This window comes from Haemaphysalis longicornis, unplaced genomic scaffold, assembly GCF_048455015.1.
Source record: "Haemaphysalis longicornis isolate Haplotype H1 unplaced genomic scaffold, Haemaphysalis longicornis Haplotype H1 scaffold_2, whole genome shotgun sequence".
NCBI classification, from domain to species: Eukaryota; Metazoa; Arthropoda; class Arachnida; order Ixodida; family Ixodidae; genus Haemaphysalis; species Haemaphysalis longicornis.
Window position 1 is genome coordinate 207591218 of NW_027526295.1, and position 21502 is coordinate 207612719.

Genomic DNA, 21502 nt, shown 5'->3' on the forward strand with positions numbered 1-21502 from the left:
TGGCGTTTCCTATGCGATCCGCCCCTGGAGCTGTGTTTTTGGTTATACTCCGTATGGCTGCATAGACCTCCTCTTTGGTAATGGCTCTTTCGAGTTATGAGTCCTCTGTTCCTCGGTATTAATCCCTGTAGCAAGGTGGGTGATGCCAAATTGACACACAACCGGTCGACAGCTGATAGCACATTCATCCTACTCCAAGCTTGCACTTCAAGTCAAGTCGCGGACAACGTCTAGTTTAACTGGCAGCATCTGATATTTCCACTCGTACGGAAAGATTGCTTGCTTACAGTGATGTTGAAGGAATTTCTCCAATGCAAAAGGCACGAAAAGGACTGCTGACAGCCTTAAAAATTTGATTGTCCGAATTAAAATATGCGCGCTAAAAATTCCTCCGGGCACACGTAAGTTGATTGATTGATCGATTGTGGGGTTTGACGCACCGACGCTATACAGGCGATGATGCGCGCCGTAGGGGAGGGCTCCAGGTTGATATTGACCACCTGGGGATCTTTAACGTAAGCCGAAATCTCGTACACACGGGTGTTTTTGCTTTTCGCCTCCACCAGAAAAGCGGCCGCCGCGGCCGGGAATCGACTCACATTGCACATAAATTATCCTGCTATTCAATGATCTGGGGTGCTATACCCTACAAAAACTGGAATTGTGATCGGTGTAACAGATTGCGCTGATCTTCAGCATCCTTTTCTGTTGAATTAGATGCTCCTGGAAAGTAACTCTATAGGACTTCGCAATTAGGCCTCCAGATACACGCCTCATTTCCTTCTTTTTACAGAGTGGTATAATGTTATGGACTGCGTTGCCGGTCTAATGAAAATTATAAACTAATGTTGCCTGAGTACTAGGGTCCCACTATAGGGCATCCAAAAGATGGCTCAGAGAAGTTCTTACATCTTAAGTTATGCCTAAAAGACGGACATGTTTCTTAAGAGTACAAACCGAGGTACAAAAAGCCGGTATTTGATATTATTTTGGCGCACACAAGGACTGTTACAACTGGTGTAAACGTTTCTTTTCTGCGTTTCACACACGCTAAACATTGAGTGTTGTGTATATCGCTATACGCAGGTATGCCTTTTGAAAAAGCGAAGAAATTAGAGGCGAACAGTTACGCTAAACGTTCTCGGCGAATTGCTGTTGTTAAGGTAGAGAAGGGGAATCCGTATATGGTGCTCCCGAGCTATAGAAATGAATGAATGAATGAATGACGCGTACATCAAGGAGGGTGATGGATTGCCCTGTTTCTCTCTGTGGTCTTGCACCGGGTCGATGACGTCGCGGCTTCCACAGTGCTTCGGAGGAGCTACTAGAGGAGGAGAGCCCCAGGCCTTATGGGTGGCCCCTTTTAACGAGTGATAACTCGGCTAATACTTAACGAATTTAAACAATTTTTGCGGGATGACGTTCCTTGGATAGTACTCCAGTGACGGCGCACGCAAAATCGTAACATTTGGCAGCCTATTTAGGGCCCCTTTAAGATAAAATACAAGTTTAAATAATATGGAGATTTGTGAATATAAGCTGCGCGCAGCCTCATATTGATGCCATTGGCCCTCAACACCGGGAGAAACGGCTCATGGACGTCAAAATTTTCGATGGCACCTAAGCACTTCCTATCGGTTATGAATGCGAAATCATTAACGTCCAATCGAACGCCGTTGGGAACTCCTTTGTGCTTTGCGGTACAAGTCATGTTTCAGAATTTTGCTGTAGGGTATTTGCGGACTGCTGCGCAGGCGGCCACTGCCGACTTCACGATCACTTTGACTACGGCCGAAGTCGCGGCTGCGGCGATTAGAGGCCTCCCATTTCATAGCCGCACGGTAGTACTGCCACGTGGAGTGGCGCAGAGTGCGCCATGGAACGCGTCATAGCCAATTGGAGGTTTAGGGGTCGTTTGGCTGCTACAGACAATGGACATCACTTTTAGCTCAACTGGCTGTGTTTAGTGCTTTTGCAAGTGCTGCCCAATAGACCTCTGCGAGTATGTACCACGCATGCCTTATATGTACTACGCATGTACTACGCAGGCCTCCCCCTGCATGTCTATAGGCTCGGACTCCGCTGCTGCAGACGCCGTACACGGGACGCAGAACAAGCAGCGAGCCATTTTTCTTTCAACGAGCCGTCTATCGCTTCCGCATTAAGATATGGCGGGAAGTTTTGGTGAAAATGGCCGGTTTTCGGCCCCAACAAACTAGGCAACTACCGTAAAGTTCCGAGCGAATGCCGACCCCCGAAACATCGCCTACACCCTTTTAAGGGTGAAATATTCTATTTACTAAAAGACCCCAAGGATCGCCCACCCCCTAAAATAGATGGCTTTAGAGCTTATGGGGGAACAAAATGAACGCCAATCATCGTTTTGACGCGGTCACCTATTTGCCCTTCCCGCACTTGAGCCGAAAGTCACCCATTTGGTATTTCTTGATACCTCCGCAGTTTCGGTTAGCGGTGCGGCCACTTTTTTCTCGTTTTTCGCACCTGACCCGAAAGATCGTCGATCCCGTATTTTTCCCTTCATATCTCTGTACTTTGGGTGGGCGTTCTTTCGGAACTTCACGGCAAGTCTGCGCTGTGTGTACATGGCTGGAACGAACTGCTGCCGAATGACGCAGCCCAAATGATATGGAACAAGATTAGTGTCATGCCGTGTTCATGTTGTGCACTCAAATATTTTAGAGCAGCAAAGATTATCGTTCAGCCGACGGTACGATGTGTTTTCTCAGAAGCGGTAAGCTGCGCTAAGGAAGACGCTACACAGAGAGAGGTACACAAAGACAGGCGCAGTCTTTGTGTGCCTGTCCCTTTGTGTACCTTTGTGTACCTTTGTGACTGCGCCTGTCTTTGTGTACCTCTCTCTGTGTAGCGTCTTCCTTAGCTCAGTTTACCCCTTCTGAGAAAATGCACCAACTCGCACAACAACAAGTCCTTCCAAAGGTACGATGTAAGTTTTAAAAGGCTGATTGAGCACAGTTGTCGTGGAGGGCAATGCGCACTCTCATGTTGCGCAGCATTGAGCCAAGGGTGCAGCGGCTGCCTGATATTTCATGGCACCGTAATGACTTCAAAGATGGGCCCCAGCTTGCGAAAGAGATTTCATTTTGAAATAAAGCTGAGAGTGGGCGGCAGTGCTCCATTTGTAACATCGTTAGGCAAGTATAAATCGATCGCTTGTATAGCATGTTGATCCTAATCTGCTAGCTGCATAGCAACAGACGCAGACGAGCGTACGGAGTATTCTTCGTTTCTCAACATTGCCTGTTTCGCAAACTAGTGATAAGAGCTCGTGTGGTCCGTTGCGTCTCGGTTTATAGGCGCATTTGTTTAAAATAAACATAAATTTGTGGTTTCAACGTCTGATCGTCTTTTTTTTTTGTGTCTGTTGGCGTTTTCGTACAACGATAAAACAGGAATATTCGGTTTTCGGTTTCTTTGCTTGTATTTTAATCTACGCCACTACTCTTAACACGAAAGTGTTTTATGCCGGGATCCGCCGAGATCTGGTTGACGTCATATCCGTCATGGAAATGACATCGCCAGAAAAGTTCTATTGACGCGGCTGCGCCAGGATTCGAGCCGGGATCTTCGTCGCCGCAACGGGAGGTGCCAGGCGCTTTACCCACTGCGCTATGAGCTGAAGCACCGACGGTTGTATGAACGCGCCATATATCCTTCCTATAACCTCCTCCATTTAGATGGCACTGCCGTCTAAGAGAGGTGAAGCGAAGTACTGCATCACGATGCTAACGAGCGCCGACCGTTGCGCCAGCTGCGCTCGTCGAAACGCTTCCGTCTGTCGCACACTCCACGGAGCAGGAACGCGGTGGTCGCACATTTTCCAAAGCGATGCGCCAGCAGGTCGTCGCTCGCCAAGCACACCCACAAGACAACCCCGCAAATCATGCTTTTTCGCTGCAGCGGACCGCGAGTTTACCAAACGGTTCGCTGGCAACCCGTTCGGTTTTGTTCGCATGGTTTACAAGCGCGTGTGGTTTCATTCGGGTTTACGCAATACTCCGGTGCGTCCAATTCACTGTCTAATGTTGATAAGTCTGACGGTGTCATACCGACGAAATATAAATAGCGATGTGCAAGTTCATGTCGATGCAGAATAAACATTCAACTGACCCTGTCAAGGCACATTTCACTTTCGTGTTTTACCGATTCCAATGAAAGCGGGATCAACCACATTTTTTTTTTACATCGGCGCTGGTACACTCGAGCTCTGTCCGTGCGGATCGCCAACAGGAAAATATTATCATCGAAGAAGTGGAGAGGGTGAAAATGGTAGGCCCAGAAGCGCCAGGGAAAGAAGTCAGGAGGCAAGGAGTACACGAGCAGGTGTGGGGAGTGCAGGCCTCAAGAAAGAAAAAAAACAATATGGTTAGGGACACCCTGGGAATCGAACCAGGGATCTGTACGCCGTGAAATCGGCAACCTAACGACTGAGCCACCCCAAAAGGCCTCAAGGGTGCGGGGTTAGCAGCCGCGGGGAACAATAACGTGTGCAGCCAATTGGAAAGAACCAGAAGTTGTTTTTGCACGCAGTGTGCAACACCTACGAGGGAAAAAAAGCCAGATAGGAATTTACACAAGTATTACACCCAAATGGATCATCTTGAAGCCGAAAATATCAATAAACCCAACAACGAATCTACGCGCCCATAGCTTGCAAATGCCATTCAATCTCGCCTTCCCAGGCCACCTCATATATGAGACGGGAAGACAAATTCGCGCTTGGTTTCGGGAGGTCGGAAAGTTGGAAACAAGTATTAAAAGAACGAAAACAGCGGTTTCGTAAACCCCCACGTTACGCACAACAGAAAACAATTAAAAGACCCCCGCCGCATGAAAAAAGAGAGAAAAAAAACCAGGCGAAAAAAAAAAACGCTTCCCGTGGTCTTAATAGAGCCTGGGTCTCTCGCGTTATGAAATCGGCGTCTATCTGATTGCGCTATTAACAGGAGAGCTGGTTAGGCTGACACCAATCCGTCCGGTGTCGACAGAAAGCTCCGAGCGCACGTGAGCGTGTGCCTCGAGGCTTCCGCCCGGCGTCGCCGGCAATATGTGCCGTGCACGACTTTCGCGCAGTGGCTTTTATAAAAATATATATACCGGGCGCACGTGAGCCCGTGCTTCGCGGTGACCGCCCGGCGTCATCCAGGCTCCCACGTGGGCTTACGATACATGAGGAGCTCCTGCATTCGTAGTCGTCGTCGTCGTCATCTAGCGACCGGCGCACTACAGGTCCGCCGCGCCGAAGACGATGACGACGAATCTGTCAAGCCATCCCTTCACAATCCACACGTGGAGACGGCCACCAGACCAACTGACAAAGCAGTGGAGGTCAATCCAGGCGAGGACGCGCTACAAGAGGATTTTCCCTACGCGGCTGTACCGTCGGAAGATGGCGATGAAAAGGATGACGACGATTGCTAAGGAATAAAACACTGCACATTCAAGGATCGGTTTTATCGCCTTTACTTTTTAACATCCTTATGAGTGACATTCCTATATTCCCAGATGTAACAACCTACGTTAATGCGGATGATATAGCGTTTTTTGCAGCCGCAGTCGACATTCATTCGCTATATGACCGCTTGCAGGCCTATTTATCTGTCTTGGAGACATGGCTTGACAGAATTTATTTAACGTTAAATGTGTCGAAGAGTGCTTTACTTGTCTTCCCCGTTGCATGAACAATTTCAATTTCTCTCGCTTACAAAAATCAAGTCATTCCGCAGGTGGATTCGCTGAAATATCTTGGTGTTACATACACGTCTGCTCTTGATTGGAAGGCACATATTAACGCATCGGTCACAAAAGCGGAGAGAGCATTTGGTTGCATGAAAAGACTATGTGTGAAACGGGCAGGAATGCGCCGGGACACCCTTTTGCTGTTGTACCGAGCCTATGTCCGGCCAGTCATGGAGTTTGGGTGCGTCTTGTTTTGCAGTTGCCCTATCTTCAAACTGCGTCCGTTATACCTGCTGGAGAGGCGCATTCTTCAATTTTGTCTTGGCCTTCCCCGGTTCGTTTCGAACCGAGTTCTGTACTTAGAGGCACGCGTCCCTGAAGTTAGGGTCCGTTTTCTCTTGCTGACGGTGCAAACTTACCTCTGCATGTACGAAGCCCCCTTCGGGGCTGCCAAGCCGGTATTTATTTGTGATCCGAGTATATTTTTTACATCTCCGTGGCCCAAACGTATCTCCCCCCAAGTGCTATTCGTTCAATCATGCCTGGATTGTATTTCTGTTAAGTTATATGAGGTTATTCCGGTATCCACAATCGAGCGAGAAACTGAGTTTTACTTTCAAAACCCCTTCCCTTCCGCTGCAAAACTTCTACCACGCTCGCTATTAGCCGCTATTTTAAATGAATATTTATCCAAGTATCCTTCTTCATTTGTGATTTATACTGATGCATCTCAAAATGGCGAGAAAGCTGGAATTGGTATTTTTTCACAATCTTTAGACTGGAGTTATTCGCTGCGAATCCCGGATTACACACCCATTTTTATGGCCGAATTTTTAGCAATAGCTCTCGCTGTATGCAAAGTACCGCAGCATGTATCAAAAATTATCATATTATCTGATTCGATGGCAGTTATATCGGCGTTAACTTCCTCTTCGGAATCTCCATTGTACCGCACACTATTATTTTTTGTTCCCAGGCACGTGAAGGAGGTACGCTTGTCTTGGGTCCCTGGCCATACGGACATGGGCAACGAGCAAGCGGACCATTTAGCTAATCTCGCCGTCACAGCTCCCATTCAATTCGGAATTCCTAATCTGGCTCTATTTGCATCTGCGAGACTAAGACGATATTGGCATTTAGACGCCACCCGTTCCTATTCGCTTTTATCATTTGAAGAGTTCCAACATTTAAAGTTCGGGTGGAATGTTCATTTTTGTGGCTCTCGGCAATGCAAGGTGACCTTCACCGAGCTGCGCTGCAGGGTTCCACGGCTTAATTTCTATCTGTTCAGATCAGAACTTTCTCCTACAGAACTATGTGTGCGGTGCCAGGTCCCCGAAACAATCGAACATTTTTTTCTCGACTGTCGCCGTTTCTCAATAGCTAGACAACTGTTTTTGAAAGAGCCGATTGAGCGGTTGGGGTTGACTTTATCGATAACACTTATATTATCTATTGGCGCATCAAAGCTGGGGTTTGCAAGAAGAGATATATATAATTGCATTCAAAATTTTCTTTCTGCCTCAGGTCGTTTGAATTGCTAAACGGTGCTGATTAATGGGTAATTCGGGTTTCATTCTTAACTAAGTTTCCTTTTACACCCTCTTTCCGGAAATAAGTATTTTGAAGTCCTCACGTTTTTAACCAGTTTAGCCCTGGCCAATCCCCCCTTGTGGGTACGTGCCAAAATATTTGAGGACATCATCATCATCATCATCACATACTTTAATGGTCTGTGCTTTTCAGTGCTCTCCAAAACGGCATAACACTGCTCCCTCTCTGCCGGGATCTGCTGTCAGTGTGGGGAGAAGCTAGGTCGACCGCCAGCTCGGCTATCCCTCCAGCCTTGCATCACTAGTTCAAGCTGCACCAATTTCTTTATCGCTCTGGGGGCACACAACATTTTTTTTTTTGGAGGGGGAGCGGGCTTTGAACTTTGGCTTTGTACGTTTCCCGTCAGAATTTTGGACTTTAGGAGGGTGGATTGTGGACTTTATTGTAACTCAGTCGGTATAAAGAAAGCTTCGCTTTTTACCATCAAAAAGGGCAGATTTAAGAAAAGCCAAGTTAAAGCTAGCGAAGACCACCAGCTCCGATACTTTCTAACTCTTCGCATCTCAACTGCGAAGGTGGCCGAATATTTTTAGTTTCGTTTGCTGATTTGTTTCTTTGCTCCCTTTGTTTTGTTACGTTGCGTCATCGAAGCATTGTACATCGTGGATGTACGAACAGCTCAGCCTTTTAACAGGCTTACAGAAATGCGAACGTCTGTTGTCTTTCCGAAGGTTCTTGTATCTTTGTATTGGTTTAAATGAAGCTGGGTGCGTGTTGTAAACCTTACGAGATATCACTGATTCACCTTTTTCATTTTATGGTTTTTAAAATTCCACATCTCTTCTTCCCCATGGCATCAAAGGCGGATGTATCTCCTTGCCCCCTTCATCATGCTACCGCAATATAAGCCAACCCACTTAGACTTATTCCTCTTAGGTTTTCCGTGCCCGGCAGGGATATGCCATATCCCCATCGAGAAGGTTGCATATGCATGTCTGTGTCAGGTGTGATGACACCGACAGGGAGGTGTAGCTTATTGGCTACATCACTATTTGCATCAAAGGCTTAGACTTAGCGGTTGGTACAAAGTCGGTTTGCTTTTGCTAGACATTCAATGTTTTTTGTTTGTTTTTTGTATAGCCCTCCCGGGAAAAAGTATGTCTTATCGAGTGTTCTACGCAGAGTAGGGCATAAACGCGATCTTCCCTGCGTTTACAGTTGACGTACGACACGAATTCCAGGGAAACCGCGATGGGATCCTACGACACGATTTTCTGCAATAAAGTATACAGCGATAACTCACCCTGTACTGTCCCAAGTTGTTCACCACGCAGGGAAGCTTCACCGTGCGGCCAACAATGGCGCTCACGTTCGGAACCGGCTCAGCGAATTCCGGGAGAACCTCGTACTCTGCAAAAAGCAAACGTCGTTTGTCAAAACAATATTCAGAGGTTTGAAGGGAAAAGAGCATAACCACTATATTGCACCGCTATGTACACCTCTCCAGCCCTTATCCCGATACAAGCCACGCATGGTCAGTATACCGAACCTCAGGGCCTTCCACCGAGGGACCATCGCCTGCTTAATTTTTAAATGGCAGCGAAAATCGAGATTCTCACTCTTCGAAGGCCATGCGGAAAGGATATAAGTATACATATGACGCTAAGATGACTGCGACGCATTAGGAGTTGCCGTCTATACGTACGGAGCTTGCGTGCTCTAATGTGTAGAAAAAATCAATCGCCCTGATCTGCGTGTAACACGTACCTTTTGTCCCATGTTCACAGCCTCTTTCCGGCATCTCTTACCGGATTTTTACAGTTTCTCTCCCCATGAAACTTTGAATTATTCTTTAGACTAACCTTATGTTAAAGCTATTCTAAAAAGAAGCTAAGATTCCCGCTTTTTGCACATTGACCAGACCTTTTCGGTTCCCTCGGCGTTTGTCCGAGGACAAAATCTGCTTAGGAATTGAATAATAATCTAAGAACCCTCTTTCCCGTTTCATCTACAATTAATGGGGAGGTACGGTGTGCTTGATGTATTTACATTTCGCGATACCAGAAATGCCCTTGCTCGCTTGAAGCATGGCAGCAGTCTACCGAAAGATCTAGGGTGGATGTTTAGCCTATTCGTAATCCTGCAGATGAATTTTCTCCAAAGGCACTTTAAAGGCTTCCCAAAGGTATGCCTCGTCGGAAATTATTGAAACGATATGTACTGTGGTGAAGCTACCTGCATGTACACTTTCGTCATTTCCTAGAACGTCGAAAGGTGGTTGTCACGTGGTACGGTGTATCTTAAACAAAAAAAAATATTATTTTACGAGTGTAAATGAACTCGTTTCTTGAAATCACACTAAGAATAATGTAGTGTTTCATGTGCACATTTACTGCCGAAAGGCGCGAAATCGTTTTCTTTGACACACGCCAGCCGCTCAAGGGGGTGGGAAAGAGAGGGGAGCTAAAAGGATACATTGTACTTTTTCGTATAAAAAAGTTCGCCAAGAGCGAGCAAGCTAACGCAAAGGTGCGGAAGAACGTTAGAGAAGAAATTCTGTTACGAGTGGCTTGCTGGAAACAAGCCCAAGCATGGTTTATAAACGAACAAGCGCAGTAAGTGAAAAAAGCAGTACCAAAGTCGTTCCGAAACAAACCGGCCCACAAGCTTACCGCTCCGAATTTACAATCACTCCTGATCATTATGTTTTGGAGTACGATTTGTACATTAAGAAATAAGACCAGCGCCAAGTTTCGAAATAAGAACTCCGCTCGTATTAAAAAAAAAAACGAAATCAAGTGACATCAGCTATCTATCGGTAATCATGAACAAATTGTTAAACCAGCAGCCTAGAGGCTTCTTTTTGAGAGTATTTATTCTGAAAAAAAAAATAAAGGTTGCATGTCCTCCCCCTTTTTTGCTAACTCTCTAGGCGAAAAATAAATGCTCGCTACTAAAGTAAACCCCAGCAATTTCACGAAAAAAAAACTTGTACCCTCCCCTTCCCCCCCTCCAGTCCCCCGGGATCATTTTGACGTGTCAGGAAGCAGATAGGGGAGTAAGTCGTTATGTCGGCGTGAAAAGACCACTCCTGTTAAAAATAGCAAAACTGATAGCCCTCCAAAGCAACAGACAGAACACGCAACTACGCGTTCGGAGAAAACAAGGGAAAAAGATAAACGAGGCTTGGTCGAAAACGGGCCTCGAACAAGGCCCCCGGTACGTTCGCAGCTTCCATTTTTTCTTGCTTTGCGTATTCTGCCCTTTATTTTCGTCTTAGCTGATCCATTTAGGCGACTCTGAGATAGCAAAACAAAATCAGAGCATTCTGTCGCTTAACCCAATTTTTATTTTAAAATGAAACCAAGGCAATATTTCGGGGCTTCGTGTCATAATAAAGTTGTATTTTCGCCCTGGAAAGAATTAAAAAAAAACACAAATGCTTTAGCAGGAAACAGGGAAGACAAAAATGGAGACATGAGGGTCGCTGGAAACCGGGAGGGTAGAGCAAGAACGCTTTCCTTGCGCGTATGTTAACGTTACTACGAACGTTATCCCTCATCTTCTGCCAACTTTGGTTTCGAAGTGGCTCGGGTGTCGTACTTTCGATTGAACCTTTGATTACGGCGTCGCGAAGTCGAACGCGCAAGTCAGACTCGCGACATCATTCTCACCAACAGATGGCCTGATCCGGAGTATTGCACGCGGCTTATGTACTAGAGCGCAGTCTCCACTTTGTTAATGACGTCTAAAAAATACGGAGCTGAACTAACTGAGATGTGCAACTTATAATGACGTAGCCACGCGCTGACGCTAGCGATTGTGAAAGCGCCCGCCCGCGCGTCTGCAAGCACAGTGCAAAAAACGAGCTTTCGTGGGTCAGTTTGCGTGTACATTTGCGACGCAGGTGATCAGCGCAGCTTTTTTTTTTTTCGAAAAAAAGTGACTCCCAGATGCGATGCAAGGAAGTAAGGAGTATAATTTCTCGCTAACGACCCAACTCGGTTTAGCTCCAACAGTTAGAAGACTGAAAGAAAGAACAAACAAAACGTTGTGCTGCTTACGGTCAGATACGAAAAAGATTGCTCTAAATGATGTGCTTGCCCGCTTGGCGCATCCTGGCCAACTGCTTTTTTAAGCATTTTTTCTATGTTCTGCAGGTCCAGGAGGCATAACTAGCGTGCATTATTTTTCTGAGCAAAAACATAAAACCTGCCGATAGACGAAAGCCATACTGCGCTCAAAATAAAAAGAAAAGGCCTTCTTTTCAAGCTTGAGTTTTTTTTTTGTTTTCCTTTGCCGCCGAGGCAAGACGACAAAACAAGAAATAATCTGGGCAAGAATGGAGCGGATGGTCACCGGGGTTTCTTGATGGAGCCGCCAGCGTCAAGAGAAGAAGTACCCCAAAAGGAGACCAAAAGGCGAAGAGAGCGGGTATTCGGCTTCGAACGCGCAGAGCCGACAGCGGGTTCGGCCGCAGCGTGCGCGCCAAACAAACGGTTCATTGTGGCGGCGACCACTGACTTAATTCGCCACTTGTTTCCGACTTTGGCAAGACCCCTCGAGGGAAACTAGGGACATCAAGCGCGCACCCCTGCGCGAGATCGGCGTCCACTCGGGCCCGAATGGACGACGCGCAGATGGGCTCTCTTTTCGCGAGGTGCCGCGTCATCGGCTTGAAACGACGCTCTTCTCTTGTTGCAGCGATCGCACCGGCTATTGCGCGCCCTCCCGTTCCCTCCCGTTCCCCTGCCTCCCCTTTAGCCCGCTCCATTTAGCTCCGGCGGCCGCGAAAACTCATCATAACGCATCAAAAGTCGGCAGCCGAGACCCAATGGGCACCGCGCTGCGCGTAGATGGCTGCCAGAACGTTATTTTTCCTGATATACCCGCGAGGGCCCCTTCGCGATCCTCCCCGCTTTCTTGAAAATCGCGTGAAATAATAATGATAAAAGAAAATTAACCGAAACCCGACCCTCCTAACTAGAACTACGGAAGGGTCGCGCCGCGCGTTGCCTCGCGCGGCTATAAAGCTCAGACTTTGTTTATCTGTTCTTTGGTTAAACATTTCCATTCTTGAAATCTTGATATGATTCGGGGAACTATGTGGGCTGTCTTGCGCACGCGCAGTGGCTGCACTAAGGGCGCATTACTGTCGACTGCGCCAGTTGTGGCGCCTCCAGCATAGAGTTTCTTACAGTTTACACTAGAGAGGAATCTGGCGCTAGCGTCTATGCGGCTCACATCAAGGTCGTCTGTTTCGTCATAGACCGCCATTATACATCGCGCTCGCCTTAGTTTCATCATTGGCTTGGATTGAAACGTTTTAGTGACCGCAAATTTAAACAAAGTGCCACAAAAACGCGAAGGATAGTGTGCAATTATGTAAGTGGAAAATAAAAACAGGATGTTTTAGAGCTAAGGAAAAAAGAAGTAACGCGTATTTTTGCCGGAACGGTTGTGCCTGCTATTCCGCAGGCCTAGGTTGTAGCTACGAACAATGTTAATATTTGGGGGGTGACTCTTTACAGACTGTGATTTTATTAATTTTACCATTATTTCAAATAATAAGTTGTTTGAAGAGTTTCGAAAGTTTTTTGAGCGTGCCTATGAAAACGTTGCCTTCGTGGTGAACCGGTGAACCGACCGCCAGCTAGTTTAACAAGAAAAAAGAAAACGTGGCGTTAAACAGTCGTGGACGATGAAAAGATAGGACGCATACAAGCGCCCGTATCTGCCGTATCTTCTCTTCGTCGAAGTACGTTTTGTTTCTTCTTTTCGTCGGCTACAAATTTCGCGGCGGCATATTACCCGCTCAGTCGTACGTCCTTCGACTGCGGCATGAGAAACGTCAGGTGCGATCACGCATTTCCTGCTGTTTCACTGAACACGGCTACCACAGAAACGGGAGGATTTCAGCTTCCTTGTAACTCGTAAACGTGATAATGCATAGCGAAGAAAACAAATCCCAAAATCCGCTTAAGAATCCAATTGTCATGCCGAGCCCAAGCCGAAAAGGGGGGTCTTCCCATGAACCCCCACGACGACATGGCTTATGAGGCGCAGTTTCCTCTCTAGTATACTTGCCTCCAGCACATTACGGCGGCAAACTAGCTGCGACTTGACGAATGGGTTTCACGCTGGCAATGCGTAATCAAAATTCGTAGAAGCCAGGAAACCTGTTTCCTGTGTTCCAACTGTTTCTTATTCCCTGGCATCAAATTGCGGGAAATGCCTTAAAGGGACTCTGCAACACTCACGATAAGCGTTTTTACTCTTTCCTTCGCGTCTGGAAGCATTTCAAAAGCCATAGTTACTGCCAGCACGGAGCAACCCTATTTTGTTGGTCGCAGCAGATACGCCTTCCTTGTCAGCTTTGCTTTTGTGGCTTTCTCTTTAAAGTGGCTATCGAAGCCGTTCATTGCTGCAACTCAAGGAAAGCCGGCCAACAGCCGCTACATAACTGTAATGACGAAATTCCTGCGCTCGAATAACGCCAAGACCGGGAAAGACAGAAAAATCTTTTGAGCAAGTTTCTAACAAATTATGGGCATAAAGTGATAATATCTAACAGCAGAACAGTTACTTTCCGTAAGTTCGCTGTTGCAGGAAAAAGTAAAAAAGAAAATGCCGAGCGCTCACTCGTGAGCGCGTGCCTCGCGGCGACAACCGAGTCCCCTGCTCGCGTTGGGGGTTTAGCAAAAAAAATAAAAAAAATCCAGCTCTAATGCTAAAGATGATAAGACAACCTGCTTTGGAGAGGTCGCCGCATTCTCTATAAGTCATTATGTCGGCGTGGCTACGAGTGTGCTTATCCTTCCCGAGAGGACTTGCAGATTCTGACCCGCTGCCTCGATTCGATGATGAAGAGCTGGTGGAAGTCTACAAGGCCGAGGATGACTTTAAATTTACCACTCGGGGCAAACAAGACAACAACCTCTTCGATGCATATTATGACGATTACTATCGCCGCAACTATGCAAATAAACAGTGATACCGAAAGTCAACGATGTGTCCGGCAATGCTCACCTGCATCAGCTCCGCTACTCGAGTCTTACGCATGAGTGCAAGGTTCTCTAAATTTTTTGGATGGGGCACTTCGCGACCCCTTAATCTAAGTACTCGATGTGTTGGTTGACTACGTTCTGCAAGCATATAAGATTTATAAATAAGTTTTAAAAAGTGTTGCATGGTCCCTTTAATACATGAAAGACAGTGGGCCGTAGGCCAGTTATAACTCATCCCTAAGTACTGTTTATCTGCGCTTCCATGGCTCACAGTTCATTTTTTTAAGTGAGCCTCACAGGCCCCAGATAATTAGTTCATAGTAAATGAACGAAAATTTGGCAACGTGCAGGAAGTTTTCCACGCACGCTGCCGGTTGTCCATGAAAGCTAACCCTAGCGCCTGCTCCTCCGCCTTGTCCCCCAACTCCGCACTAACAATAACTATGATATTTTGTTTGTTTTATGCAGGTCGCTTGGGTTAAGGCATGTTCGCACAAACTACATTTTTAGCTATGTTCTCTGTCTAGCTAGGTGCGACTAGAGCCACTAGATCAGGTTTTAGAGTATCGCACTCTTTTCTGTAATTGTTGTAGGCCGCCGACAGCGGCCATTGGTCGAACCGCGTCACGTGACATTTGTTTACCCCGGAAGACCATAGGCGCTGACATTTTGATGCCTTGTTGCTTCGTGCGTGCGTTCTTCGATAAATCGCGATTTTCGGAGCGCACCGTGGCAGTACGACACGGTGAGACTAGTAGAGGTTTAAGCCCCACACAAAGTAGCGATGCCGTGCTGCTCCGTACTGGGCTCTTTCAACCGGCTGGAAGGTAGAAAACGCCTCCTCCGCGTCCCGCCAGAAGAGAACGACTGGCCTAGCGTAACCTACAGCCATTAGAAAAGCGTAGCTTATTTACTGGCTGTAGTGCAACCTACAGCCACTAAATAAGTTACGCTAGCATAACTGAGCCTGACCCTGCCGCAGCCGCGCGCTGTCTCGAAATCCTCCAACAGCAAACACAGCTGCCATGGTTGCCAAACGGCGCCAGGACCAATTCCGCCCGTCAATTCCAGCCGAAATAGGGCACATAAAGGTGGCCACCATTTACTCAGGCCCCAAAATGGCTGCCGCCGTGCGTCAGTGTCGTTACTCTTAAGCGCAGCTGATTTAGTGGTTCTAGGTACGACGAGCGGCGCTGTCACATCCTTATTAGGTAAATATTCTTCTGAAGATGACCAACATAAAGTAAGAAAAACAGCAAACTGAAAAGTTTGTTTGTCCTAGGTGTAGCCGTAGTCGGGCGAAAAGCTCCTCTCCTTTCATGCGGCCCTCCTTCTGACTTGATTTTTTTAAACACACTCAAAAAGAAGAGACGCAAGTTAAGATTCCCTTCCAGCGTGCACAGGTTCAGCTCGCTTGCTTTGCCGGCTAATCGAGTTTTGTACACGAAGTTCTGAGCAAGCACCATGGCTCTGATGAGCGTAATTACTGCTAGTTAGGCGCGCATCGAAGGGTACAAGAAGGCCCAGAAATGTCCGCGTGAGCGTAAGGGCGTCGTAATAAGGCATTATCAATGACCCAATAATGAGGTGCCGGTTAACGACCCCACTGCAAAAAAAGGAAATGCAATAAGGGCTGACATCTGCCATGAAAAGATTCAAAGAGATTTTCGCAATTTTAGATGCCGATGCTGCACCTGTGTTGTGAGGTCCGCCGTTGTAGAGGGCTACGGGTTAATTCAGACCATCTGGGGATCATTAACTGATGCGGTGAGCTTTCGGCACATGGTCGCATTTGTTTTCGCCCTCCATTGAAAAAAGACCACCGCTGCCTGGATCGAACCCTAGACCTCGGGCTCAGCAGCACAACGACATAGCTAATGTGCCACCCCGGCAGATATAAAAAAAAATTCAATGCAACAATTATGATCCGTCGTATCAGTCCCCCTTTCGTTTGGGATGAGGGTCCGGTGGCAACTTCAAGGAAGCCTGCAACAATTTTTCAAACTTTTTTTTCGAAATCTCAAATGCTTGCAGAATGTGGTCACCGATTACATACCGTACACGGATCAGGGAGTCGCAATATACCTCTGCCAAAAATTACTGCTATAAGGCCCATCAGCTAACTTAGAAACTTTCTCAAAAGTTTTTTTCTCTCTTTCCCGGTCTTGGCGTTTTTTGACCGCTGGAATTATGTCATTGCAGCGATGTAGTGGCTGTTGACAAGCTTTTTTTCAGTTGCAGCAATGAACGCATTCCATAGGCACTTTAAAAATAATGCCACAAAAGCGAAGCAGGATCGGCAGGCTTATCTGCTGCGACGAGCAATGCATGCAGTGACGCTCTATGATGGCAATAACTATAGCTTTCGCAGTGCTTCCAGACGCGAAGGAAAGAGTGAAAGCTTTTATCAGAAGTGTTGCAAAGTCCCTTTTAGTTACGTACACTCTAAGAAATCGCCGCAGGAGGTCTTCACTGTACCTCTACAAGATTACCAAACAGCGTGAAGAAATGTGCGAACTTTACGAATGAGGAGACAGATGCAGGAGTGAAAAATTGAACCTACACAAGATCGCACATGCACTCCTTGCACTGTTGTCTGAGTGCAGATTCCATTTTTCATTCTAACCGCATGCAGTTCTGTCGCGACCGTTGTCGCGACAGAAAAGTCCCGCGAACAAAAAAGAAGTTACTGGCATCGCCAGGTATCGAACGTGGAACGAATACAGAAACGCCGCGATAGCTCGTTGTCTCCCCGATTGAGCTACGAGCCCACGCGGAGACAGGGGAGACAGACGTTGCACTTACTGAGCACACCTGCGGATTTACCCCCTGCTTTCTCACTCAATTCCACGTGATAACGTCACGCGACCTCTCGCGCCGCCGTACGCTCCGCCCACGGTGCGTAAAGCGGCCGTGTGTGCGCCTTGAGCATACGCTAGGAGTTAGCAAAATTAAAGGAAGCTCACAACAACACATAACATCTTCCTTCTCCTCCATCTCGCCGCCGATCTTTATTACTTCAAAGAGATATTATTCGCTAAGGTCGAACCTATGCGGGATCCATGAATGGTGCCTGGTTGGCTGAGTTTTATTGGTAAGGCACATGAGTGTAAACATTTTTTTTATAAAATGAAAGGAAGCTCAAGCCCGGTGTTAGACGATCTCGCCTCTCTGTCTCGGCCGCCGCCGAAGATGGTCTAACACCGGGTTTGAGCTCCCTTTCATTTTATAAAAAAAGAGTTTCCACTCACGTGCCTTACCAATAAAACTCAACCAACCAAACACCATTCATGGATCCCGCATTGATTTGACCTTAGCGAATAATATCTTTGAAGTAATAAAGAGTGTGGTTAAGTGCATTTCACTTGTCTGTTGTTTCACTCTTTGTAGAGCCATGCACGTGTGCTAATTAAAGTGAGGTCGCATGGGTAATCGTTGTGGGTGTCGTTTACAGCCTAGCTTTTCAACCACCTTCACAGGGTGGATTGGCGCGCATTTTTTAAACCAGTGCAGTCGCAGTACGAGCAGCCGAGTGGGCCGCTTAGAAATTCTGGGAGCACCGACAAGTGGGCAAGTTGGTATGGTGACATGGTGACTAAAAGCGCAGAAAACGCGAGACACAGAAAAAAACTACACAGGAAAAGCGCTTGTCCTGTGTAGTTCTTGTCTTTGTCCCGCGTTTTCTGCGCCTTTAGACACCATGCCGCTTAGCAATGTTTGCCGCTGCGCCAGATATTTGATTTTCGCTTTCAGAAAAGTGCCGAATGACTATTTGTACTGTCATCTTCAGTCACAATATAGTGTCGGTGAAGCACCCGTTCAGTTCGCATTTTTTTTTTCATTTTAACATGAAACTGTTTTGTTCCCAGATACAAGATTTCGCTGACATCATATCCATCACGGAAGTGACGCCAGTACAACGAAGCAAGCGGCCCGTAAAGGGTGCTCCCCTGCACGTAGGGTTTTCTTGCGGAGAAGCAACCTTTACTACTAAATAGTACGATGTACCAGAGTCCTTCAATGTATTGAAGGACTCTGGATGTACTTAGGGTTGTTCGTTTTCGGGTTTTATATTTTAACACGAAAGTGTTTTATTCCGCGATACCCCAAGATTTCACTGACGTCATATTCGTCACAGAAATGACGCTAGTATACTTTTGCCGAAGCAACCCGCCAGCAGGACGTCGCTCGCCAAGCACGCCCACAAGACAGCCGCCGAACCGCGAAATCATGCTCACCTACAGATTTCGGTGTGCATTTCACGTTCGTGTTGTACTGATTCCTATAACGCAGGAATCAACCACATTTTCTGTAGATTACTTCTTCGGACACCAAGACCCAGTTTTTTTTGTTCAAGAAACGCATGCAGCGTGTGTCTTTGCGTGCCGACCGACCGGAAGACGCGGCTATTACGAGGACCAGCGGCCGAGCTTGGGCACGGCCGCTGGCTTTGGCTTCAGCGCGACCGCGGCATTCCACACCCCCCGTGAAGTCTTCGCCGGCCGCTTCGGGCTCCGAGCCGTCAATGTAGTTCAAACAGAATTTCTGTCTTTTCAACTCTCTGCTTTAGTACTTTAGTATTTTGCCTCAACTACTTTGTTTACGTCAATAATTCTCCAAGCGCTTTCTCGGGTTCAAAGTTTGTGTCTCTGTGTAATGGGTCCTTTTGTTCTGGCAGGAACATGGCTGATTGGTGTAAAGAAGCGTCTGTGCGATTGACTGCAGAGAGTGGGATCAGAATGCGCTTTTTTTCCCCACGGGTCCGCTTGAAGCAAACATAAACGCGCGCGGGGTTCCCGGGGCGGGCGGCCTGCACCAGAGACTGATTCGAGAAACGCTACCGCCCGCCGTCGCCCTCTTTCACCGGGAGACCGCGATCCAGTCAGCTATGTCCCGTTAAGTACTTTTATTCTCTTGACCGTCTATCTAATTTGATGTAATAAGTGTATTCGGGCAAATCTGTATGTGTTAAAGATCATTAAATGTAAATGTAATCAGTAAAGTAAATTAGTTAACCTTGAAACTTCTTTGACGTCTCCACTTCTTCACCGCCGATCATCATGCTCCGTAGCGGTAATTATTAGCCAAATTTCGTCGTTACGATATGCTCCTTTCGCGCATGTGGAACTTTATTTGCGGTTTGAAGGTCATTTGGGGCTGCATCATGAAGCGGTAGCTCGGCCCGCTCGAGCAACCTGCGCCGCTTCACGGCAACCTATATAAATCTTGCCGCCGCCGCAATACGTAGGTCGCATCGGCGTCTGCGTCAGTGCGTCCGTGGTGTATGCGGCGTGTTTTCGCGTGTTAAGCAAAAAAGAAAGACACTACGTCCGACAAAGCACTTCGACGACTAACAGGTAGCTAACCCTCGGTACGGTGACAGCGAAGTTGCAGGAGCCGTGCAATTCAGACGCCCGCTGGTGATCAGCGCGGATACCGATACACGTGACCGCTCGGCTCCACAGATCTCGACGGCGCTCCCATTTCGGGGTCAAATAAGTCGGAGTCACTCCGAGTGGGAGAACGACGCTCCGAGATTACCAGCCGAGCATTCTTCGAGCGCTCGACTACGACCATCGAACGCGCAGCCGGTTTTCAGAGCCCTGCAAGGCGCTCTAAAGCGACCATCCGAACATAGCCTTATGGTGTAAAAATATAACGTTATCCTGAATAGAGAACATCCTCGTGTTTTCTTCCGTGCGGCCCAAAGGCTGGGGGAATAAAAAATACTAACGCACTAGCTCCATCTCTTTTAATCACAATCATATTTCCCGCCCCAACTCCTTTCAGGCCTTCCAGGTGTCCTGCAAATACCACAACTTATTGCCGCATCACGTTATACCACGATAGCTTCAATCAATTATCGCATTTGACAAAACCTGCCTATGGCGCTGTACCTCCTGTCGAATAACTGATTTTTATTTTCAAAAGCCGTAATATAAGCTTTGAATCTAAACTTGTCCCCCACCTGATCGACGCACAATTCTGAAACTTTCATCGCTCATCCCCTTCGACACGCCACCTGTTATCTCTAGATACAAACACTACAAGGCGTAATCACATCCACCAAAAAGCGGAAGCGGTGACTATGGTGCCCCCAGGAATAGTACTAGTTAACCTCAAACTATAAAAACAAAAACGAGCGAGATCAAGCGTAGACCCGGACTCATAAAACATAAATGAAGCATTTAGAGGCGGCTTGACGCTGTTAGCCATTTAGGCGGGCACCAATGACGGACAAAACCGCACCAAAACGCGAGCGGAATGCAAACGCCTCGTTCAGCGGCGAACGAGAAAACATCTCGCGAGAGAGGCCTTATCGCTCCGACGTTTCGTTCCGCCTCATTTTACAACTTCAAACAGAAAACGGCACGTCGGAAGTGCTTTAGTTTAAGCCAATAGAACGGACGGAGAAAGAAGACAAATTTGGAGGAGAAGGCGTAAAAGAAGGGCGCTTGAGCTGCAGCCGGTTACTGCCGCAGCCGGCGCCGCAGTTGCCGGGGGTAATTGGCGCACGTCAGGGCTAGGACGCACGTTTGCAGCCGGATAAACGAGCGAGAGACCGGGCTGTCGGCCGCTAATGCAATACAAATGCCGCTACCGTTGCCGCTGCTGCTGCTGCTTCTGCTACCCGACCCCCGTATGCCGTTTCCGGTCGCAGGTGGAAACCGGCCCGATCCTCGCTCCATACGTCGACGGCGCCGTTGCAGACGCAGTTATGGCAGCAGAGAGGCCTAGGGAAACGGCGACCTGTGCGCGGAGGCTGGGCGAACAGGAGAACAGGAAGAATAGATAAACGATAGTGAAGGGAAAACAACGAAAGGCCGGGGATGGAGGGACATACACGGTCCTGCAGCTTGTGTCAGGGGCGTATACGTGCCGTGTCCGCAACAGCGGTGTGTGACGAACGACGACGCCCAACGCGTGCTCATCCCCGCGGCGTGTTGCGCATTACGTGACGCTTCACGCGGGAGCCGCCGCCGCCGCCGGAGACTATGACCAGTGGTTACGTCAGCAACGCCGTACCCTGAGGACGTGCGCTGTAATGGACCGCGTTCCGGTTACAAGAGAAGCCACTCCCTTCTCTTTATTGGTTTTGTGTCTTCTTGACTGAAAAGAGCAGGGAAAAGGCGGAAAGTAGATTTCGCTACCTGCGCAAGCCTTCTGCCCGCGCCGTCAAGATTCATTTTCTTTTCTGCTGTCTAGGAGGAGCCAAGGCCTCA

General features: G+C 47.7%; 1 protein-coding gene across 1 annotated transcript in view; it reads right to left on the bottom strand.

Moving 5' to 3' along the window:
• Positions 1 to 21502, bottom strand: part of LOC144169829 (lachesin-like) — a 144301-nt gene that overhangs the window by 34985 nt on the left and 87814 nt on the right. The window contains exon 3 of the mRNA XM_077699194.1: positions 8576 to 8682. Coding sequence (XP_077555320.1) covers positions 8576 to 8682 — 107 coding nt within the window. The remainder of the gene's footprint in view (positions 1 to 8575; positions 8683 to 21502) is intronic.